General features: G+C 35.2%; 1 protein-coding gene across 1 annotated transcript in view; it reads left to right on the top strand.

Annotated features, from left to right (window-relative positions):
- Positions 1-26,883, top strand: part of LOC128231628 (sodium-dependent dopamine transporter-like) — a 71,105-nt gene that overhangs the window by 12,460 nt on the left and 31,762 nt on the right. The window contains exons 2-3 of the mRNA XM_052944657.1: positions 4,453-4,562; positions 26,305-26,478. Coding sequence (XP_052800617.1) covers positions 4,487-4,562; positions 26,305-26,478 — 250 coding nt within the window. The 5' untranslated portion in view covers positions 4,453-4,486. The remainder of the gene's footprint in view (positions 1-4,452; positions 4,563-26,304; positions 26,479-26,883) is intronic.

Raw genomic sequence — 26,883 nt, 5'->3', positions numbered from 1 at the left:
AAATGAATATTGAATACCACCTAGAGCATTGGACACTGTCAAGCAAATAAGATCGAATAATGCAATTCAAAAGCTCACTCTCACAGATTTACCAATTTGATAAAAAAAATATATATTTTTGTTTGTCTTTGAATGAGCCAATTTTTGCCAAAGATATCTGCAAACTAGTGATATAAGACTGCTGACATAATATCAGATCACAGATTTTCATATTTCTGTTCGAAAATTAATTTCAATGGCCTACAGCGTTTCAAACGGTTTGAGAAAAATGCATAAAACATTATTTTTAACTTAAAAATGAAAATCTGCAATCTGATTTTTTAAAACACTAGTTTACATGCATTTTCGCATAAATTGGCTCGTTCAAAGACAAAAAATAAAAAAAACAGTTGTCAAAACATTCAGTTCATTCAGATTGCAGCATTTATAGTCAAAAAAGCATATTTCAACATCGAATATACTCCGGCTTAACTAACGCCAAAGGTAGAAGAAAATCGGTTGATTGATATTAATTGTCACTAAAAACTTAAATTCCGTTAATGATCGAGACAGCAACAAAAAACAGGATATAATTTACTGCATTGCAAATATTTTTTTTCCATTGAAAATGTTTTCTTAACACAGTACCTAACACCAAGTAATACATTTTATAAAGAACTTATGATTTATCTAGGACTGGGTATTATTGGCAAACACGTATCGCGATATGTGGAGATATTTCATGAGTATATCGCCGTATGGTGATAACTCGTAGAAAACATGGCAATTTATGTTGATGTTGCTTTTCTTCATGTCCTCATCATCATTATTTAACTTTCTTTTTTCATAACCTGTAAATATGACATAAAGCTGCTCTGTCACAGATTTACCATTTTTGCAACTTTTTTTTATTTTTTTGTCTTGGAAACAGCAAATTTTTGCGTTAATATTTGTAAACCAATGATATAAGATTGCTGACAAAAAATCATATGTAAATTGTCATATTTCCGTTCGAAAATGAATGTTTTATGGCCTAAAAATGCATAAAACATCAATTTTTGAACATCTATACAAAAGTCTGCGATCTAATTTTTGTCAGAAGTCTTTCGCGAACATTGGCTCGTTCCAAGACAAAAAATAAAAAAAAAGTTTTCAAAACGTTTAATCTGTGAGACTGCAGCTTTTAAGGAGCTAGACACCAGATGATAAAAATATTTTTTTTTTTTTAAACTTGACATTGTTGGGTACAACGCATTGAACCTTACTTACTGATGTATCACATCGATTACGACACTTGCATCTTACGCAGTTTTTGCTCATTTTTCCAATTCAAAGTTTACTAGGGTTGTCTACCACGTAAATCCCAGTAAGATTGAAAATAGTGTCTGTATATTTTATCTGTACTCATAAACAGATATTATTTAAACTGGGAAACCATTTTGCGCAATTTTAAAAGGGGAATATTGTTTTATTGAGTTTATTATTTGATCCCTGTTAACTCGAGTATCGGCCTCTTACTAGGTCACAATGGCAATTAATTCTAGGCTCTTTTTTGCGGAAATACTGTATTTGCCGATTTTTGAACCATCTGGTGTCTAGCCGTTTTAATATTGGTAATAATTTTTTCATCCTTGCTGGCGTTGCAGCCTTGTTGTGGAGCAAGTTTGTTTACATACAATAGTTATACAATGGCGATAATAATGAATGAAAAGTCATATAACATATAAATATGGTCGCTCCTACGTATCGATTCGTATCGTTTTTGTTCCGTTTTGCAATGTATCGGTATATCGATAATATCGCACATCCCTAGTATTATATTGTACGTACATTTTTCTTGTGTTTAATTGTCCAAAACGTCCACACATCACTGAAGGCAACCTTTTCTTAGTCATATTTGAAGCGCATTTGATTGTATAACGTAAATAAGGGTAATTATTGTTTAAATGTTAGATTGAAGGTATTCTAGTTTGATTCAAACACATCTTTAGGACATGTCTATTATAACAGTACTTACAGTAGCTAGTACATGCATCTAAAGATGTAGTTAGTAACCTGCATCTACGGATGTAGCTTATGCCCTGTATGTAAAGATGTAGGGCATTTGCAGATATATGCCGCACTGGTTTTAAGATTAGGGCATATAATTCCAGGTATGTAAATGATAAATTAATGGACTTGCTTTTTGGCGATTACGTATGACGTCATTAGTCTTTTCTCATATTTTTTATTTATATTATCATACAATATCTACTGGCTAGGGTAAATGTCCCATAAATAACTCCGGAAATGTGAGAGCTCATATATAAAATGTACAACTTTTAAGACGAAGGATAAAGTAATCGATTTATTATACCAAGCTCTTGAGTAATTGAATATTTTCAAGAAATTGCCAAAGGGGCTGAACTCTGTGGCGTTTTTCTTTTGCCTAGTTACTTTAACGTAACCTTTATACCGGAAGTGTGGCGGAAGTTGCGCAGAAGGACATTGCATTTCCATGCCAACGCCGAATGTTTCGAAGCAGCATTGCTGTGGATTTTTCTCCAGCAACCCATCCCGCTTCCTTTCTGCCTGTCCAAGCATGGTCATATTGTTTACACCTTATCTATGTCTAGCTTTCTAACCTTGAACTGCCATGAATGTATTGTAAAATTTGAAAGGACTTTCTTGTTCTTCCAACGTAAGTGGACATGTCTTATGATTTCAACTCATTTACTTATATTAACAGGCTTTCAATCGGGCCCTACTTTTTCTACTTTTTCCCACATTTTGGTTAGGCTCCTACTGTTCCCTCTTGTTCTTGAAAAAGCCCTACTGTCCCTATCTTTTGTAAAAAATAGTTTGAGAAATAATAGAAAAGTATTTACTAAATGCCTTGATTGATATAATTTAAATCTTTATTGTAATAAGAAGCCTTTTCTAGTATTTTGTATCATTAGTTTGATGCAGTAGGTCTCCAGTGCTGCAAGAGGGGTTCTGTGATGAGAATGAGTGGTGCATGTTGACAAGTCAGAGACACCCATTCCAGGTTCATCTCCTCATCCTGTGGCTGAATCCCTCTTGAAGCACTGGTTTTTTAAGCAAAGATATTTAAACTACATTTACACCACAATTGATAATTAGCTTTAATGCACCAGTCCTTTCATTCAAAAGCTGTTAGTGTTTCTTGTTCGGGTATGTGAGAGCGCAAAATATTAAAGGGAATAGTATTTTAGATCAAATTCCTGTAGTTTAAATAAATCAATTAATGTTTTAAAAAACATATAATTATCATACTGCTTATCGGGATCAAAGACAAGCGTCATACTTCAATGACTTAGATGATATAACACCTGTTGGTAAACACTTGTATTTCCAGAAAAATAATGTACTTGTACTCAATTCATTTTAATGAAAGAAGAAAATTGTTCCCATGCATACATCATATTGAGAAATCATAAGCACCAGCTCATTGATAAAAAGTATGTATGATAAATAGTATGTATAATTAATAAAGGTAGGTAAAAAACTACTTTATAGTTATGATATGTAATAAGAGTACACTTTTTTTTATTATCAACTTTCATTAGACATAATTACATAGACATTAACCATAGCAGACACAAGGCTTAAACCTACTTAAAAGATATCTTCAACCGATAACAAAAACTCCCAAAAGATAAAACAAGAGGCTCATTAGGATACCATGAAACTAATTACAGTAATTAATTAAGCAATTGACAGTGAATGTGTTTATTTTGTTTCTATAGTATGTCATACCCAATCATTTTCTGATTTTGACTTTGATCTGGGCTAATGTTTGAAAAACAATAACAGCTGCAATATGCCTAGCTATGACTTACTCTGCATGTGCAGATACAGTTTAATTCCTATAGGACCAATAGAAGTTCAATATATACAGATATGTCCCGTCCACGGGTTATGACGTCATAATGGTTACTTTAATAAAGCGTGCAAATTAAGAGCAAGCAGAAAGAAATACCCTTACGCTTTTGTGAAGAAAGATATATTAACTTATGCTAAGTCATCGTCGTTGGCATGATGTTGCAACTTATGCTAAGTCATCGTCGTTGGCATGATGTTGCAACTTACGCTAAGTCATCGTCGTTGGCATGATGTTGCAACTTATGCTAAGTCATCGTCGTTGGCATGATGTTGCAACTTATGCTAAGTCATCGTCGTTGGCATGATGTTGCGTGAGACTTTTGTCTTGTGTCGTGGGGGAAACTGGAGTACCTGGAGGAGACCCGCTTGTCCGGCTTAGTGACCATAAATGGCAAAACTCTCATGCGCACTGTCTGGGAATCGAGTGGTACCAAGGGGAAACGAGGGGCGGGTCCTTATTGAATCGCTTAACATAGGCTTTTAATTGTATCTGGTGTTAAAATTCTATAGCAGAGACATTAAGGGGAAAATACGCCCAATTAACAGCCAAGATGCATGTGTTTAGTTATTGTGACTTGTACATTTCAGTAATGGTGTAGATCGGCTGATAGAGGGAGGAACAATGGGTGACAAAGACGAAAAGAGCCCGGATGAGAACTGTAAAATGGTGGACCAGCCGTACCTCCAACATCCTCAAGGTCAGTAACAGCAAGGCACAATATTAGTCTGTTGTTTTCTATAGCCGAACAAGGATATAATTCTTTACTAAACAAGCCAGCGTCTGAATTTGTATAGCACATGTATACAAAGAATCATTTGAAAACTTGATCGATTTTTGAGGTAAGACCATTGTTAAAGTGTTTGAAAGACGACCGACAACATCATTGACATCAGAAATTGCTTCAAACTGTTTTACTTCGAAATTCGAAGTTGTCTAAAGACTTTTAATTTGGTAAAAGAGTTTCTTTTAAAGCGATTAAGAACGGGTAAAAGAATCAGTATCACTTCTGGCCAGGCAGCATTTCAAAACACTGATGTCGTCACGGCTAAGTCCATCTAAATGATTACCCGTGATTTGTAAAGCGTGTTTCGGTGGATACTCAACACAATTTATGACGATACTAAAAGCAGACAAAACCGTGGCTGTTTCATAAAGGATAATCAGCATCTAATTGATGATGGATGTACCAGGAGCAGTAACAGATAAATTTGAAGGCGCTGATGAACTTCAGTATCAGACTTTAAAATTCAATATCTATGATAAATAAAAAAACAGGCACAGGGTATCTTAATTAACCAAGCAACTGCAGATTTAGATTGCGTGTTCGTTAGGATTAGTAGACATTTTTTTGAAAATAGAATTAACACACGCGATATCCAAAACATCTAAACATCACTGAAGGCAGAACGCATTTATTCAGTCATATATGCAGTTCAGGGGCGGGCGGATGCGACGTTGGGTGAGGGGGGGGGGTAACTTAGAGGCGTAACCTTTTGACTTGCGCCCCTTCCTCTGAACCGAAATTATTTTGGTTTAAAGTGATGGCAAGGGTGTTTGGGGTACCCCACCCCCAAGATCATTTCAAATCAAAATAAAAAAGTAAAATTGGACGATTTTTTTTCGTTTTGTCCTAATGTTTGTAGAACGTAAAATTAGGGTTATAATTGAATTTTTTTGTTAGAACGAAGGCAGTTTGTTTCGAATCACACCCATCTTTAGCAACTGTTTTAAATAATAGCATACATGGCTTATATGAGATTTAGTATTTTCGCGACCAGTCACAGATATGTTTAGCAAGTATTTTGCACATGAAGATGTAAAGCATTTGCAGGTATATACGCGATAATGATTTCACATTACGGCGTAGAATTTCGAATTCAGAGGTATTAAAAGGACAAATAACGATTGGACTTGCTTTGAGACTTTTATGTACGTCAAACTGTACAGGACTTGTTCTCATTTTTTTAGTGTTTTTTTTTCAGTATAATCATTCAATATATCCTGGCTAATGTAAATGGCTGTGAATGCTTCTTGCCACATTTATAAATGAACCCTGGATGTGAGAGCGCAGATTCACTGCAGATTTAGTTCGCCTGTTTCCCAGGAATAGTGTACTTAGTTGATAATAGAATGAACATACGCGGTCATATCTAACATTGAGGTCCGATGTTATTGTTAACAAAACATTGGAAGAACTATTTTAACAGAAGAAAATAACATCATAATTTATTTTGACAAGTGGTGTGTAATGAAGTAAAAATAATAATAAAAAAAATCATTTATTTAAACATTTTATTATTTGTCAATTTCTTAACAACATAACATCCCAAAACATGTATTCATATTCCGTTTAATAAAAACGTTGATTTGGCAATTCTTATTGATGAAGCATTCTCTTTTTTATATAAAAAAACACAATTACAAGTACATCCAATTTAGCCGTTTCGTCATGTGGGATATCGTATGAGAACACACTTAAATAACCTTATTTCTTCCTTTAATTTATTTCAAATTTATTGATTGCATGTTATTAGCTGTTGGAAAAATATAGCAAAACATGAAATGCACTCATATCTTCCAATGGTTAACTTAACCAGATCATGCACTGTTCACAACCGAGCGTATTAAGGATGCCAATAAATTATTAATCATTGAAAGCATTTGCAGGCTTAAAGTGGCGCTCTTATTTAAAATCAATATATACACATATATAACAAATATAATTTTTCAGCGATGAACCATAAACTACTTACTAAATAATGCATTTATGGAAAATATTAATTACTGATAACAAGATTGTAACTGTGTATTTAATAGCTGAAAACGCACAAATATTAAAAGACTTGTGAATGCAAAAAGATTTACAGTGATCTACTCACTGGCACCGGATTTTCAAACTTCATCATTTTTTTTTTAAATAAAAAAAAAATCTTATAATTCCTTACTAAAAATTGTTTTTTTATTTTAATTTTTTTTTATTAAGTTTACAAATCCGGTGCCAGTGAATCTACTATAGTGTCATGAGGTAGAAATACCGTGTTTTCTGCAATTTCCTTTCAAATTCAACACGGTATCCTATGGTAGTATCCTTCATAAGAACCATTGTTTTAGATATTTATTTATTCCTTTGGTAAATTAAAAACAAAAAAAATGTATTAATTATAGTATAACTTATTTGGGAGTAAGAGTGCATCTTTAATTATCATTTCAACTTATTGACATGACGTACGTAATAACATATGTACATATTTTATCGATATTTTGTTTTTTATAAATGATATTGGAATAAAAAGGGAATACTATGTAAGCTGGTTGATCTGTAGAGTGGATTCATTATATTACACAACACCAGCAGTTATTAACACACGTATACGTGTTTACAGACAGACAGACAGACAGACAGACAATTTATTTTGACTTGTACAATGTACATCGTCAACAACACATAATGATATAACACATAATGTCAACGTGTATGTAAAGTAACAGATAATGCAAACAAATGAGTATATATATATATATATACAAATATATGTGTACAAAAGTATTCAATACTTCTAAGTAATTAAATTGAATAAACTAATTTTTAACTATATATATATATATATAACTATTTATATATATATATCAGAGGATGAACATTAAATAGAATTATGTTCTAACATTAATCAAAGCGGATCTTTCTTTGAGAGCATTTTTAACAAACAGACATAAGTTAATCAGTTCAGCTCTATTGTTAGATTTCAACAGCTGCTTATATTTAAATACAGAAGGTCTTATAAAGTAACAATTGTTGATATATTTCTTTCTTAAATTGCTAAAGGATTTACAAACACAAATAAAATTATATTCATCTGCGTTGTCATTAGAGTTACAACTCAAACATTATCTTTGGTTACACTTGTGAAGCGCATTCCCTCATACAATATTTGCATTAAACACTTTGGTCAAGAATCCAAAGGAAAAATAGTCAACTGAAACAAATAAATTGAGTACAACTCACTGATTTTCACAATTATTCAAGTAGGATCTCTTGGCTGTAGAAGAAGTTTTCTTTGAAATATTGATTACCAAATATTTATCAACAAATTTCATGAGAAAATATAAGTTTTCAGAAAACCTAAAACATTCAGCCATTGAAAATCGTTGAGATTGAGATTCAGATTTGACTTGAGTAGTGACAGCACTGGCGCCTGCACTCTCACAGATTGAACGTTTTGACAATTTTTTTTTATTTTTTTGTCTTGGAACGAGTCAATTTTCGAGAACATCCATGGAAACCAGTTATATAAGACTGCTGACAAAAAATCAGATCGCAGATTTTTATATTTAAGTTCAAAAATTGATATTTTATGCATATTTGTTAAACCGTTAGTAACGGTTAAAGCCATAAAACATCAATTTTCGAACGGAAATATACAAATCTACGATCTTATTTTTTGTCAGCAACCTTATATCATTGGTTTGCAGATATCTACGCAAAAAATGCACTTTCCAAGATAAAAAAGTTGTAAAAATGGTCAATCTGTGAGAGTGCATCTTTAAAGCTCTACAACCAGCAAACTTATCTACACCGCAGACTTTTATGCTCATTCCATGCCCTGATATATCATCTGTAAGAAAGAAAAACAAATAATGGTATCTTTAAACTGCATGCAGAATGCATGTAATTTGATTTTAATTTCTCTACAATATGACATTTAATCTGATAAAACATAAAAGACTTACACGTCAACCACCTTGGCTGAAGATTAAGAGCTTAACACTTAATAAGCTTTCTGTTTTCACTGTTTTCACTGACAGCTCCAGAGCGGTAACACAAACAAGTATTCATTAACTAATTGATGTAAAACATTCTAGGAATTAAATAATGAGAAAAAAACAACAACATTTATTCATAACAATGTTTTAATAGCAATGTATTCTTAGTTGTTTATTGTGTGTTTTTATCTCGTTTCGTCTATGTAAGGTTTTGGTCTTCATACCTGAAATAGTTATTACTGCTAGTAAAACTTGTTCCAGTGAACTTATATTTCACTGACACTGTGGGGGAACGGACACCGGATATAGCTCAAAAAGTGATAAGTAAAGACACAATTATGCAGTTGTTTTTCTTTACCAGAGGTAAGATCTTGCTGTGTTAACGCATATCTAAGGTATCCACAAATGAAACACGTGTTTGAACTAAATTGCTAAATTTGGTCTATATGTACTTTAAAGGGCTCACGATTTAGCAGACCTCGAAAAATGTTTCTTCAAATCTGAGATGATCACCTGAAAACTTACAGAATTTCGACAAGTATTGTTATTTTTAGGAAATATATCGAATAAATAAAAAAACGGAATCGAAGGATTTCACAAGCATAAGCTCAACTTTTTTATTGTAAAAACTGGCAATGTGACTTTTAAACTGTTAAAGATATGCCCTTAAAAATGTTCACAGTACTGTACAGGGGATAGCAGTATAATGTCATGAGGATAGTTTCAAAGTTGAGAAATGTGTCCTTGTGATAACATGTAAAATGGGACAAACATTGATAGTAACACTGTTAATATACTATATACATGTATGTCTATTTCGAACTTTCATATAATCTGCAAAAAGTGATAGTACAAATTGATAAGAAATCATTTAGCAAACTTAAGTTAACAGTGAGTTTGATCCATGCTCTCCTAAATGAACGTATATATGCAAGCTGCTTAAATATTAGGGTTGGTCATAATACATACTTTCTCACTGAAGTAAACGAGCAGAGGCCATTATTCTGTTCTAAGTAATAGCAACATCGACCTAAGCTTAGAAAAAAAGCTTCACGTGTTCCAAATTTGATCACAATATCTCATTCCCTACTGATGACATTCTGTGTGCAAATACGTACCTACTTGATTTACAAAGCAATACCATATATATGAATAGCAAACACCACATAAATTATACGGCCATATGTTTTGTGTTCCTCAATAAATCAGATTACCGGCGTATTTCAAATATTTAGATATTTGCGACACGAACGTTGATGCTTGTGAAAAACACATCATGGTTAACTAATCTGTATGAATGAAACAGTTTTAAGTCCATACAGATACAAAAAAACAGCAACATTTTTTTTGCTCTCATCCTTCGATATGAACAACATCAAACAATTTCCCTCGAGCTCGCGTATAGGTAAATGGCCGTAATCATTATCACAGTCTCGTTATTCTAAATACATCGTTACCATCCTCAGTCCACTTAATAGCTATCCCCTGTGCAGTTATTTATTTGCTTCATATATCCCCAGTACACCGCCAGGGCATTAAAAAGTATGAATATCTCCGTAACAACAAAACATGTCGTATTGATATCTTACACATTTCTAGATAATGTAATTACAATGAAATCGCTCGATTCAGTTTTTATTTTTATTTTCAATTTGTTGATTTATGTTTGAAATCGTATCATATAGATTAACGTTTGTGAGCGTTCATATAACTTTCGGCGAGAGTTGGGCTATTATACAAAAGAGGAGACACATTTCCATCATAGTCGTATATTGCACAGGATCAAAATATTCGAAACTCTTCGATTTTGATAATGTTTTTAACCATAAAATACAAAATATGATAGAAAACTTTCCATATGTCAAAATCAAACGCTTATCGACTTATCACTTTTTTAGCTATATCCGGTGTCCGTTCCCCCACAATGGTAACAGGGCGGTAATATCATCATTTATGAGTACTCTCTTAAAAGTATGAGTTGAGTTCATTTGTTTCGAGTAATTGACAAACCAGGATGGAAATTGAAAAATGTCATTTATTCAAATTAAATGAGTTATATCGAAATAAATTTTATTGATAAAGTTTTTTTATACGTCTGTGGTCCGTTTGTATTTACATTTGCTTCTCTCCTTTAGTGACGTTTGTCCTTGACCTTGTGCCTATAAACAGTGGTTTATATTTCAATTTGCGACTACTGGGTTCAGTGTGTGTATACCACTTGCTTAATTACGTCATAAATGCTAATAAAGACTTCAATCAAAGATAACCTTTCTTTTACGACATCATTTTAATTGAAACAAAGGGCAGTATATGTCGCTTAAAGAGCCCCGCCTTCGTTAAATTTGTGGAGTTTGAAAAGGTGATTAGTTTCATCAAACACTTCCACAAACCTGTTTCCAAAATAATGTTTTGACAGTGCTCCGTCAGACGGCCATATTGTGAAAAGGTTTGTCGAAGTGTTTTAAGTAACTACACTCTCAATCAACTCTGGTGAAAGACCGAAGGCGTGGCTCCGTAAGCGGCGTAGACTGCGCTATGTTTCATTTAAAATAGTGAAAAATAGAAAAGTTTATATCTTTGTTTAAAGTCTTCATTAGATGCAAAATACATGTATTGCCTTCCGGCGTAGCATTTATGACGCAATTTATCACGTGGTATACACACACTGGGGTTTGTCCCTGTAAGTTTCATTGTTTTATGACAGAAACAAGGTATAAGGGTTCAGGAATCGAAGGCCGAAACTCCAACTTTATTGATAACAAGATCATAATGAAGGTATAAGGTTTTAGGAATCGAAGGCCGAAACTCCAACTTTATTGATAACAAGATCATAATGAAGGTATAAGGTTTCAGGAATCGAAGGCCGAAACTCCAACTTTATTGATAACAAGATCATAATGAAGGTATAAGGTTTCAGGAATCGAAGGCCGAAACTCCAACTTTATTGATAACAAGATCATAATGAAGGTATAATGGTTCAGGAATCGAAGGCGGAAACTCCAACTTTATTGATAACAAGATCATAATGAATATTTATGTAATCTGTGTCCATTGTCTTGTGTCGCTCTGTACATCTATGGGCCTTTAAAGAACATGAAAGGTTTTGACTGATGCGCTGGTATTGTATTATTGAACAGACTTAATTCAATATTGTTTTCCTTTATAAATGACTGTACATTACACAACATTCTAATGATTTCCAAAGCATGTTTCCGACATGAATTAATCTTTGAATTTTGAATTAACAAATAAATGACAAGTTGGTCATCCCAATTAATCTTAAAAACAAAGTGGCTTTTGTACTGAGGAAAATTTCAGGTATTTGATTTCGTTTATTGGCATGCATGCTTATTATTGGTATTGATCCTCCAAGCCATCTTTGTTTCTTAATATGCGCATATTAATCATTTTAGCAGCAATTAATAAGCAATAGATTTCAAATTGTATAATCCTTTCATCGCGAACGCCATTTATCAGTTTCATATCGCGAGTGTTCAGCTCACCGTTGGTCGGTCTGCTTGCATGGGAAAACAACGATTACAATAGAGGCTCATTGATTCCAGACTCACCTTTCCAGGGGCGTGCATTCTGACACTTCCAGAAGGATTTTAGAGGTTTGACTCTCTGTAATTAAGTTGGAGTTAGTCGATCCGCTAGGCCGAGAATTTAATATAGCGGTATTTAAACAATGCCATCTTTTGGGTTCCGTTTGTTCATCAATAACTTGTATGTGATTCACAAGAACGCTTTTAGATGAAATAATTGTTAGAAATTGATCGTGAAAGATTTATTGACAGTGAGGTCTGGAGGAGCATTAGGGTTTGTAAATACCAAACAAACATTGACGGCCACTTACAAAGTCAATTGGATTGTGCTTCAATTGCTTTGGACCACTTATGTTAGCGAGAATCTTCTGTAAAAGGCTATGATTTCAATGCACTGATAATAAAAACAAAGTGAATAGCGCCGTTAACAAGTCTACTGTTTGTTATAGCACTTCTGCAATACCAGTGTAAGGAGACTTTGTAGAAATACTTGAAGCAAGGACAAGAAATGTAACCATTGGCAATTTTTGTAACAAATATCGGTCACAAAATGGATCCGGTATCGTTCAATATGTTTGCACTATTTTAACAAGCTGCTATATTTGCTGATGGCAAGACAACAACATAACTCGCAAACCAAAACAATCTGAATTTCCTCCTGATATGAAATAAACATACATATGACATGTACAGCTATGAAGGTAGATTTGAAGCATATTAAGGAAAAGTTCAAGCCATAATGCAGCCATCATAGGGCGCGGGGAGATATAGACTCAACAACAACAACAATAACAACAACAACAACAAGGCAAGACAACAACATAACTCGCAAACCAAATTAATTCAAAATCTGAATTTCCTCCTGATATGAAATAAACATACATATGACATGTACAGCTATGTAGGTAGATTTGAAGCATATTAAGGAAAAGTTCAAGCCATAATGCAGCCATCATAGGGCGCGGGGAGATATTAACTCAACAACAACAACAACAATAATAACAACAACATATTAAGGAAATCTATATACAACTTAAATAATAATGATAGAATATAATAGTAATACTAGTTTCTATGACATCGTCTTCACGAGCGAATCCAGGGAGTTTGGGCGAACTTTTACTTTTATTTCAATAATGGAGAAAAAAAATAAGAAAATAGGCCCAAAATGCACCATTTTAACTAGAAATTGTTTTTTTTTTCAACCCCCAACCCCCTTAAACCAAAAACAAATCGGCTCTGAGGGTGGGGCGGAAGTCAAAATGTTACGCCCCTAAGTTACGCCGCATCTTACGTCGAATCCTGGATACACTCCTGAGCTGTCTTTAAATTCAGAGCGTGCCTAATGAGTTTTTTTATGAAGTTTAGTACATTTTACACACGTGACACACAATGGCGCAATAAGTGTACCCATGAGTTTCATAAAAAAAACGTTGTTTCGTCAAATTCAAGTACTTCTGATGCATACTCAATGCTGGAGCACGATATATCGCACACAAATTGTGTCCGCAACGCACTTGTTGCTGCAAATCCATTGATAAGGACAACAATTTTATCGGTGATATTTTTGACATGACTGTTTTGACAAAGCGATATATCTTCTAGTCGGCAGCTTAGATAACATGTTGAAACATAATGTTTCTCTGAGCAGCACGACTACTATGTTGTTGTTATTGTTTTCAAATATAATAAAACAATGAAAACTAACGGGCCAAACCCAGTGGGCTTTAGTTTAAACATGATCCAGTAAAGTTTATTCAAATCTCGTTTTAGCTTGCAAGTGAGGTGTATGTAAGCTCATCTATACTCGCACTCGGGCAAGGCCCATTCGGCGAGTGCTCCAATAACATTGTTAGTCATTTTAGGTTTTTGGAGCATATTCCATACACAGAATGTAACCCTGGTTAGAACAACCCTGGCTCTTCAACATGCACCAGTGTGTAGCGGTGTCATACGAGAGCCCTATTTAACGTCCCTCCCGGAAGACATGCTTTTTTAGTAGTGCGTCCGGGAATCGAACTTGCGACCTCTGGATTGACAAAAAAGTGTGTTAAAATTGACAACTCACTCGGTAGTTTCCTGGGAAAAAAAACAATGCTTGTGTCCGTTTGGAGAGGTCTTGCAAAGGTACCCTTAGTGGGGAACGAACCCACAACCTCTATACAACTCTAACCCTTGAATCCTGGTCTACGGCATGATAATCATAGTTCGTTGATCGTTCTATTATATCATAAACCTTTCTTGTGAATGCACTTGTACCGGTATTTACAAAACAAAACTCTAAAACAAGGTCGTGATATTGCCAAATAACTGTTTTAACCGGGTAAACTGACTAGCCAGAATAAAACATAACTGTATTTAAATTCAGGCATTCAATTATTAATAATATACATTGAAATCGGTCAAAAATACCGTAATCCTTGACAAGAAATACCTCGTGTTCATATATACATGGCGATCGGTGAGTCAATTCAAAGTATGAAAACTTCGCTTTTAAGCGCACAATCTGGGGTATTGTAATGGAAACATCTGTTCGATTCTAAGAAAAATGCATGTAAAATATACATTGACATGCCAAAAGATATAACGTTTTCAGAAGACATTCAAAACTTCTTTCGAAATAGTATTACACCATAACGACTTATATAATTATTGTATGATGACAAATTACGGCGCATGCATATCGAGTGAACTTCTTTAATCGCAAGCGGAACGTTTGCCTTTTAGTTGTAGTAGATTAGAACCATTTGTGTTGGAATAATAGATGACACTGATAACTAATCTTACCTAACTACCTACTGAAAAAAGAGACATTTTCCATATTAACATCCTAAATGAATGGGCATCACATAATCTGAATCACAATTCTGTCTCGTGACTTTTTTTCTGGACGGTCCTCTAGCTTCAAGCATCATTAGCCAATAGATCATCACATTTGAAAGGCAAAGTCATACTTTTACGAAACTCGCTAAACATCTTAGCAACATCCGTAATTTAGTCTTTGATAAGTAAGGTAGAAGTAATCTAACATCTCAACAAGTTCACTGAGTTCCAATTAAGTTAAGTTAATGATTTACTGGACAAGCTCATTTCACCATTAGGCGACTATAAAATCATTGCAAGATTTACATCCCCGCCCTCCCTTATTTCTTCACCGACCCTTCAATTTTATTTTCTCAAATAAAAATGTTGAAATAGGGTCTGCATTTTGCGTATCGGTCCAGGTACGTCATCTAAAAAAAGTCCCCCACCGGCACAATTAAAACAATGGATGATCCCCCCCGGCACAATTAAAACAATGGATGCCCCCCCCCCCCCCCACACACCGGCATTAATAAAATGGATGAAAATCTAGCAATTAATTGAGATTGGCCTTACAAAAAACTTGTATAAGTTTACTATCAATTCTACAAAGAAAATAATTGTAACGGAGTGTTCGTGTTTTTTGATGTATCAAATGGCATTTCCATGGATATTTCTCACGCAAATTATATAGGCCGTTGATGTACTGACAATCGTTAGACCACTAATGTAAATTCTGCCGCTGAGTCCCAATGAAGTTTCAATGTTAAAGTATTTGTGTAGATAACGTTTTGAATGGCGCCTAAAGACATTAAAATCGGGTGTTGTTAACACACACTTATGGAACTTCATCCTCGTATCTTCTAATGGAACGCAAAATCGACTCGCAAATAACAGGAAAAATGTTATAGTGCTTCGATTGAACCACTTTGGTTTTGTGCCATTTTGGCTCTGTGCCACGGAAAAAACATTACTACTACTACTACTACTACTACTACTACTACTACTACTACTACTACTACTACTACTACTACTACTACTACTACTACTACTACTACTATTACTACTGCTACTGCTACTGCTGCTGCTGCTGCTGCTACTACTACTACTACCACTACCACCGTGGACCACGACCACTACCACTACCACTACTACCACCACCACTACCACCACCATAGACACAACCACCACCATGAACAACAACACCTACTATCACCACCACCAACACCACTACCACTATTACTACTACTACTACTACTACTACTACTACTACTACTACTCTATTATTACTACTACTACTACTACTACTACTACTACTACTACTACTGCTACTGCTACTGCTGCTGCTGCTGCTGCTACTACTACTACTACCACTACCACCGTGGACCACGACCACTACTACTACCACTACTACCACCACCACTACCACCACCATAGACACAACCACCACCATGAACAACAACACCTACTATGACCACCACCAACACCACTACCACTATTACTACTACTACTACTACTACTACTACTCTATTACTACTACTACTACTACTACTACTACTACTACTACTACTACTACTGCTACTGCTACTGCTACTGCTACTGCTGCTGCTGCTGCTGCTGCTGCTGCTGCTGCTACTACTTCTATTACTACTGCTACTACTACTACTTCTACTGCTGCTGCTACTGTTGCTGCTGCTACTACTACTACTACTACTACTACAACTACTACTGCTACTACCACAACTACTACTACTACTACTACAACTTTTACTACTACTAGTGCTACTAGTTCAACTACTACTACTACTAGTACTACTACTACTACTATTGCTGCTGCTGCTTCTGCTACTGTTGCTTCTACTACTACTGCTGCTGCTACTACTAATTCTTTTTGATATTTCTCTTTACTAGCACAAACTAAAGCTCAATGAAATGTGTAGAATTTTTGAATTTCACAACCGACAACGGTATGAAATTTTAGAGTATTTTCTATTCACATTTGAAAGCCAAGACTGTTTTGAAAACATCGCGAAGCTGAAATTTATGAATATTTACAATGTGTTTTTTATAAAGTTGCGACAATTTGGTGTCAAATGTCCTAAGCTATCTGGATAAAATATAAACATGGTTTGTTTTGATCAAAGTACGTACTTCTACAGCCTTTGAAACAGGCTTAATGAAACCGAGACTTTTGGGTCCATAATGTATAACGATCTCAAGTTCAAGTTTTGACTCAGACTCATAAAATAATCATCTTTATTTCATTCGTTATACAAAGGGAAATGAAAATACTTGTACACTGTCAAATAGTAATACAATTCAGAAAATTCCATCATCGGTATTAAACTAGAAGGAAAGGTACAATCAAGTGAAGATTTGCAGTTTGTCAATCCGAATCTGAACTCAGTCCTTAGATTGTTCGTAACCATGGAACTAGGTTTTAAACTTTAAACGTAGTCTGGCTTCCCACGGGTCGCTCCGTTTTGAAAATATTTGTAGACAAATGCGTTTAACCTTAAATGTTCCAAGATTTGTCATTATAAACGATATCAGGATAAACACATTACAGCCAAGTTTGATATCGTTTAAATGCATAAATTCATAAAATTCTTGGTTCTACACAGCTTTAAACACATATTACCACTTGTACAACCTACAAAAACATTTCATAAGTGAAAACAAATATTTGCTGTTATCACAACCAGCCTTTCTGCATGGGAACTTTGAAAATTTCAATTTCAATTTTAAAATACGTAATGACAAATGACATCTAGCTTAATTGCGTTTTTGTCGGCAATTGTTCCCATGCAAATATTTGACAATTCTGGATTTAAAAATTCCATCCTGTTTCACGTTATTCCGTGTGGCATCTGGCAAATTCAATGCACGCTTGGGTCAAGTCCCAAGACAACAATGCAAAGATTGTCTAGACGAAACTTTGATTTAATCATGATGGACTCATTTGTAAATGACAGAAATATTAGCAGGTTTAGAATGGGTCATTTGTTAGAAATAGATGCATTAAGTAAAAGGACATTTCGCGGTATACGATTTGAATATGTTCTGTCCTTCTGGACTCCCTCTGAACACGTATAATCCTTGGAGAGTCAGGGCTTATGTATAATGTACAATGGCAACTTCATCGTCAAGTCCAGCCGCCCGAAACTACTATTGTTTGCGAATGAACTTAGCATTTCAAGGTTTTCAAGTTCCCCCGAAATCTGCAAAGTGGATTTGGAATAAAGTACAACATCTAGAGCCTGTCAGTTGACATCACACTTAAAAGACACCGACTGCATCTGTCAGCGATTCGGCGTATTATTCAACGTATCACGTGTAACTAACTGCTGCTGAGACGTTGCATTTGTTTCAATTTAAACGGCGAATTAAATCATAGCTCAAATTACGCTCGCAAAACCTGTGCCTTAACAAACTAAACTCTTTGTTTAAAGTGACTGCGGTGCATTAAAGCGGTTCTCATTCACTGTTTCTTCAGTGCAAAATGACATTCTGGCCGATTATACAATGTTATGTACAGGGACAAGCCCAGTAGTAAAAAGCAACAATAAACCATGTTAGGAGACACAAACGTGTAAACATCACATACACACAAATACAAATACCACGAACAGACTACACACGCATCACAATAGCTTTACTGGTAAATGATGGTATCGCTGCCTTGGAACAGTCAGTGAAACACGAGTTCACTGGAACACGAGTCTCCTGGAGGCCCGGCCATAACCTCACACTCACTTGTCCCTTGGAAAGGCCAGTGAAACACGAGTTCACTGGAACACGAGTCTCCTGGAGGCCCGGCCATAACCTCACACTTGTCCCGATATTATCAAAAATTTTAAAACAAAACTATAAGCCTCACCAAGCTTTGTTTATCTAAGTGGCAAGTACGATTTGCTAACAGTAGTAACTATTTTAAGGCACCAAGATCAAACACTTACATTAACGAAGCGACAGACACACAAGGAACGACTTGGAACACATTTCTATTTAAATACCGTTTTCACGGACCTATAAACAATTAATGTTGGCGCTACCTCCTTGGGGCGATCAGAGAAAACAACAAACTCACTAGGTGTTAAACTGGTTACTTTGATCAAGGCCTATACTATTACAGTTCTTGTTGATTAAAAATCTCTGAAATTGAATTTGAATTGATCCAGTATCATTCAAAGTGAACAATAGCAAGATAAGTCAATGGACTATTTCAGCGGATATCTTGATTTATAAAGTTGAAAGCTTGAAATTATAAACAGTCCGGTTTTTCACATCTTAAATTATTTTACTATGAAGTTAAAACCAGAAATTATGAACATTATGGTTTTCCAAAGGTAGCCTCCGGTACAAACATAGCTTTATGTAAAGTTGAATTCCGGAATTAAAAACAAGCTGATTCTGTGGTACAAACAAGCTGATTCTGTGGTACAAACAAGCTGATCCTGCGGTACAAACCTAGCTCAATATCATGTTGAAGCCCGGAAATATAAACAAGCTGATCCTGCGGTACAAACCTTGCTCAATATCAAGTTGAATCCCGGAAATATAAACAAGCTGATCCTGCGGTACAAACCTAGCTCAATATCATGTTGAAGCCCGGAAATATAAACAAGCTGATCCTGCGGTACAAACCTTGCTCAATATCAAGTTGAATCCCGGAAATATAAACAAGCTGATACTGCCGTACAAACCTAGCTCAATATCAAGTTGCATCCCGGAAATATAAACAAGCTGATCCTGCGGTACAAACCTTGCTCAATATCAAGTTGAACCCCGGAAATATAAACAAGCTGATACTGCGGTACAAACCTAGCTCAATATCAAGTTGAAGCCCGCAAATATAAACAAGCTGATCCTGCGGTACAAACCTAACTCAATATCATGTTGAAGCCCGGAAATATAAACAAGCTGGTCCTGAGGTACAACACTAACTCAATATCAAGTTGAAGCCCGGAAATATAAACAAGCTGATCCTACAGTACAATTCTAGCTCAATATCATGTTGAAGCCCGGAAATATAAACAAGCTGATCCTGCGGTTCAAACCTAACTCAATATCAAGTTGAGGCCCGGAATTATAAACAAGCTGGTCCTGCGGTACAAACCTTGCTCAATATCAAGTTGAATCCCGGAAATATAAACAAGCTGATACTGCGGTACAAACCTAGCTCAATATCAAGTTGAAGCCCGGAATTATAAACAAGCTGATCCTGCGGTACAAACCTAGCTCAATATCAAGTTGAAGCCCGGAAATATAAACAAGCTGATCCTGAGGTACAAACCTAGCTCAATATCAAGTTGAAGCCCGGAAATATAAACAAGCTGATCCTGCGGTACAAACCTAGCTCAATATCATGTTGAAGCCCGGAATTATAAACAAGCTGATCCTGCGGTACAAACCTAGTTCAATATCAAGTTGAAGCCCGGAAATATAAACAAGCTGATCCTGCGGTACAAACCTAGCTCAATATCAAGTTGAAGCCCGGAATTATAAACAAGCTGATCCTGCGGTACAAACCTAACACAATATCAAGTTGAGGCCCGGAAATATAAACAAGCTGATCCTGCGGTACAAACCTTGCTCAATATTAAGTTGAAGCCCGGAAATATAAACAAGCTGGTCCTGAGGTACAAACCTAGCTCAATATCATGTTGAAGCCCGGAAATATAAACAAGCTGATCCTGCGGTACAAACCTAGCTCAATATCATGTTGAAGCCCGGAAATATAAACAAGCTGATCCTGCGGTACAAACCTTGCTCAATATTAAGTTGAAGCCCGGAAATATAAACAAGCTGATCCTGCGGTACAAACCTAACACAATATCAAGTTGAGGCCCGGAAATATAAACAAGCTGGTCCTGCGGTACAAACCTAACACAATATTAAGTTGAAGCCCGGAAATATAAACAAGCTGATCCTGCGGTACAAACCTAGCTCAATATCAAGTTGAAGCCCGGAAATATAAACAAGCTGATCCTGCGGTACAAACCTAGCTCGATTTATTTTCTCTTTTACTTCTCCAGAACAGACAACATTGGACCGTTTCAATTGACACACTTTACTTCAGAAGTAATATAATCATTGAATGTTATATGAATTTCAGCGGCATAAGTATAACGGCACGGGACAACCAAGTGTAGTAAAGTGTATTATGATAATTGCATAAATATTTAAGATTCCCAAGAGTAAAGTCATTTAGTGTAACTGCTCTATTGAAATTACTACGCGATCTACTTGCAGCGTAGTTAAACTGTAAATATTTCTGACATTGTAAACCGTCCATATACATTCGAGGTTGTTTTTGATGGAAAATTGACCGAGGTTCAGAATGCGATCCCATTTGAAATAATGCAATCTCGAACACTGTATCTTACGTTTCCAAGGCAGAGCGATATCTCGATAAATTTCCGCCGAAAAGATTACATTAATTACTTAAACGTTTTCCCATTACTTCATTGTCTTCAAATCTTTTAAACGAGAGTTTTTATCTGTAAACACCACACACAGGTTCTTCATGAACCGACATTTTTAAATGCTAACTGAACTAATGAGTCTTATATCAGTCCTTCTTCAAGTATGATTTCATGTAAAACCAATTAATAACTGCAGAAGCTGCAATAAAAATGACTTTCTATCTCAATATACTGAAATGACGCAACTCAACGATAACTGGAATCAAAAAACGAGATTATTTGAATCCAAACAGCATGAAAACGAATAATGATAATCGAGATAGAGAGTTTTCTTTCAAGGAATATAGTATGTTTTTCAATCAATCATTTCCGATAAAGCTAATCGCAGAAAATACCAGGAATTCGCAGGGACGGATCCAAGAATTGACGTTGGAGGGAGCGTAACTTAGGGGCGCAACCTTTTGACGCGCGCCGCTCCTTCAGAATCGAAAGTTTATGGCATTAACTGTTTGCATGGTGGGGGGGGGGGGGGCAAAGGCCATGATCAATAAAATTTTAACAATTTATAGTAAGGAATTGTGCATTTTGAGCGTATAATATTACCTCTTTTATCCCATATTGAAATAAAAAAGAAATGGATGATATAAGAGTGGACGCGCGTCGGGTGTATCCCCATCTTAATCCGCTAGTTATTCGTGTACAGCAACGGAGTGCAAATCCTGCTATTCATCTTACTGATAATATTCATATCAACAATGCAAACGTAAGGAAAAAAAATTTAAGAACCGCCAGTCGTAGATTTATACAAAGTTATAGTAAGTGTTTATTTGCCTTCTTAACAATTAATTCGGCTGGGTTGGCGCAGCCCGTCGCCGACATAATTTTTGAGATAACCAAACATAAACACTACCTTTCTTCGTGGTCAGCGTGACTACTTAAATAAATTGCTACGCGATCTACTTGCAGCGGACTTAAACATACCGATTTCTGAGTATGTAAATCGTCCATATACATCCGAAGTTGTTTTCGATAAAATTGGCCGAGGAGGTCCGTATGCATTAAAACCTCAGTTTAGTCTAATAGGTAAAACGCCGACAGGACAGCTGTTTGGGGCTATCGTTAAACGAACAAATCGGCCAATGACATGTTCAGACGGCGTGATATATTCATATTTTGATAAATGGCCCTCCATTTCTCCATTAAGATGTTTATTTTATTATTACAAAACAAATATTCATTGTTTCCATAGCCTTAACATGATTTGCCATTAATTGAAATGTACGGAATTCCTTCTGTTATTCTTTGCTTTGGGATTAGTGAAAGAGAAACATTTCGATAAGTATCCCAGATGTTAGAAATACGGTAGTTATTATGACAAATTATTTAGACGTCAGAATCCCATAAAGTTGTCAAACAGAATATATTGAAATAAACAATTATCTTCCTGTGCCACTTTCACACATTTTATGATGAGTTAAGGCATTACCTCAGCTAGTTTTTATCCCATTTATCTTTGTCATTTGAAAAAAAACTTCCTCTGATGCTTTATGGCATATGGTATGTGTCGTGATATGTCTCCGATATATATTGATATACGACGTTAGCTATGTTCACATCTGGATTTCTTATGTTCGATAAAAATACAACATGTCCATCAAATTATATGTGTTAATTGATTTACATGTGTACTTTTGTTATTTTTTTTGATAAATGTTTTGAGCGTGAGCTTCAGTTCGCGTAACTTTTGTTTTAAGGGTCTTCCGCATTGCAGAAGTGGGTGGGGAAAACCAAAAAAATAAAACGTTTCAAAAGTTCATGTTTTATTTAGTTTTGTGGAAAAATCTTTTTAGGCAGTAAAACAAATTTCCTTTGTGACATGTTTTTGGGTAATAAGGACCAAATTTTACGAAATAAATAATTTATCAGATCTTGGACCAAAAAGCATTATTTGCATATTTTAGGAAAAAAATGTCAACAATATAACTCTGTTTTTGTGTCAAAATGGGAGTTCTTGATGATACATTTTCAAATAAGAAAGATATTCAATAAAATAATGAAATATAGTTGATTTAATTCATTTCCTGGTATAAAAGTGCAAATATTTGTCTTAAAATTCCCTCTATCACCACAACGACCTAAGGCATTGTTCATTTGGTAATGCTGACTATTTTTACAAAAAACAACAACAAAAACATTCATTTTGGAAAAATGCAAATTCTGTTTTATTAGAAACCTGATAAAATCTTCCTTCGTAAAATTTGATCAACTTCTGATAACAGTTACATGTGTCGCAGTGGATATTTAAGGTCAAAAATTGATGTTTTATGCATTTTCTTATACCGTTAGTAACGGTTTACGCCATAAAACATGAATTTTCGAACGGAAATATGAAAATCAGATCTGCGATCTGATCTTTTGTCTGCAATCTTTTAACGCTGGTTTGTAGATATTTACGCAAAAATTTGCTCTTTCCAAGATAAAAAATAAGAAAGTTTTAAAAACGGTATATCTGTGAGAGTGCAGTTTTAAAGCTAAATACAAAATGAACACTTTTATTTGAATGTCTGATCCTTCAAATAAATTTTGCTCGGTGGAAGGCCCTTAATGATGGCATTGTGTTTACTCTTACATTTATTGATTACGGTATTTCATTGTATCGTATCTGTAATGACAAGCCTGTGGTTGTCTTATGACATTGTGCGTCTCTCTACGCCTTGAAACCTGTGCATCTAAAACTCGGTCGTTACATGCGCTTGTCCCTGGCGTTTCCATTGTTTTGCCAATATCATTAATAGCATATGAAAGGGCAAAAATGTTAACAATACTTTGAAACAGCGATGAGCTGCTTTGAAACAGCGATTATCTTATTTTTCGTTTTGCTAAATATGGATACCAAAGTAAACATTTAATACAATGGAAACCATAGGGACGAGTCCAGTAGCCAACATATCAAATTTGATCTTGATCAAAGCCTTACAGATTTTGATACAAATCAAGTAGAATGTAATGCGAACACCATAGCACACATAATCACAGGTGATCGTCACATAGCTTGGTCACTAAAATATGGCCGTTCAGTCCTTTGATTTTGTTTAAAAAAAATGTGGCCCTTCAGTCAATTAATATTGTTTAAAAATCTACAAAATATAATTAAAATTGATAAAATGACATTTCAATAAATTTCTAAGAGTATAACTTGAAAAAATATCATTATATATCAAGTTATACTCTCAGAAAATTATTGAAATGTCATCTTATCAATTTTAATTATATAAGGACCATATTTTAGTGACCTAGCTATGTGACGATCACCTGTGCACATAATAGAAGATGAGACAATATACATGTTCGTTTATGCTGTCCTGCTTTACTTAGGTCTATTTGGGTCATACCCGAGTTTTACTCGTGTAGAACAGCTATATTACCCGAGTCGTCAACTCTGTACACTGTTCTGTGAGCAAGGTAAGTCGGGCAAAAGCATGGCGACAGGAGATTTGCGCATTGTTAACAGATTTATTTAATAAAATAAAATTGTAACTCTGGCGACAGGGTGGATGAAATGGCACATTTAATAGTTCTATGTAGTATTACATTGTATGATGTTTTATTGCACTATTGGATGACATCATACATAATTGTTTCCTCTGGGCTGGCTCAAACCCCTTCGGATGTATGGAAAGTTTTCGAGTTAATAAGAGAGAAGTTTCCCTTTCGTGTCGAAGCCATGTCAGCCGTCTTTCATGGACCATGACAGAAGACTGACAAAATAGCGTGTTCGTAGCAATTCAAATTCAAATAAAGGTTTAAAAATCGAAGACAAAAACAATATACGTTTTATAAATGCTCAAACATACATCTTATATATAAATTTCTTTACGCGAGAAATAATAACTTCACGTACATGACATTTTTTCTAGAACGAATCTGATAATGAAATACTTTAAGACATTTAAAAGACCCCTGAATTCGGGTTTGAAAGAACTTTAACCTTTAGACTGATGTGAAAACTCTGGCAAAAGAATAGAACGTAATTATTTTCAGAATATAAAAATAGGCAATTTATGGGATTATTTTTCTCTTCAACTTCACATGCTTCAACACAAAGCAATTTAAGAATTAAAAAGCACTTTAATTTGTCGACTAGATCGATTTGTCAAAAATGCATGCTTAATCGAAAACAAGACACAAACTCATTTGAGGGAAACCATCAGACAGGAAACAAGACATTGATACTGTTCGATGAAGTGTTGTTCGTCAGAGGTGATCGAACTTATCCATTGGATTATACAAGGATGCGCTGTGGTTTATTGTCTCATCATTATCCCGCCTGGGCTGGTATTCAATATTGATCTTAATTGGATCTTAGAACGATGTAGCTTATCGGATTACTCGTTATTAATAACTGACCAATACAGTGAATGAGGACAATGATGTATGACCCTAAGATTAACTTAAGTTACATATTGAATACCACCCAGGTCACTTGTCGGAGGTCACTTGTCGGAGGTTGTCTACCAGGGGTGGTCAAAGTAATTCGTTCGGGTTTACAACCATGTGCTATTATTTATTGACAAACAATACCTTTATTAGTTAATTGAATGGTCGAATAACAACCAGCATCAAGATAATTGCGTTGGAAAAAGTTAGACAAGAACATTAATTTTATCTCCATGAAAGCAAATTGTTTTTATGCACAATATGCATACATTAAAAAGCAATACTCTTGCAGTGACGAAATCAACAAAGCTTTGGCCATATTACAGTAAAACTGTAATTGGAACAAGCGATAACTCGAACATGCGATAACTCGAGAAATACGGATTAATCGAGGTCGTGGCTAAGTCCCGACCTTTGTTCATATATATATGAGTATCTAGACTCGACATTGTTCTATGTATTACAGTGACAAAGGCGATGGACGCCAACAACAAGACCCATATCATGATGGAGGAGGGACAGCAAGAGGAGAGGGAAACCTGGAACAAGAAGATCGACTTCCTCCTCTCCGTCATAGGCTTTGCTGTGGACCTCGCCAACGTCTGGCGATTCCCATTCCTGTGTTACAAGAACGGAGGAGGTAAGCAAAGTCTTCTATCGGCGATTGTTTAATATACACGCAATGTCTGGCGATTCCATTCCGCCCTGGGCCTGTTTTAATAAAGATCTTAGTCGTAAAGTGGAATTATTTTAGTGTCATATATTCGTTATTTGGCAACTTTTAGTATGAAACGAATTTTAGCCGGTATTTAAGATGAAAACACGACAGAAATAAACAATAACGATAGTTAATGGAATCCGTGACATTGCTATTGAAACGCCCCCCTGGGTTGGTAGTTCCTACGGTGTCTGTTATATGAACGTGCCTTCGTATAACGTAATAGTATTTTGAGTTTAACCATCAACGAACTCTTTAATTGTTACAAAAGTCTCTTATTTCTTTGCACAAATAAATAACTGCTTATTTCCGGTTCAGTCTCATAAT

This window comes from Mya arenaria, chromosome 4 (genome assembly GCF_026914265.1).
Source record: "Mya arenaria isolate MELC-2E11 chromosome 4, ASM2691426v1".
Classification (NCBI taxonomy): Eukaryota; Metazoa; Mollusca; class Bivalvia; order Myida; family Myidae; genus Mya; species Mya arenaria.
Note: the sequence above shows the minus strand (reverse complement) of the source record. Positions and strands in the feature narration are given on the sequence as shown.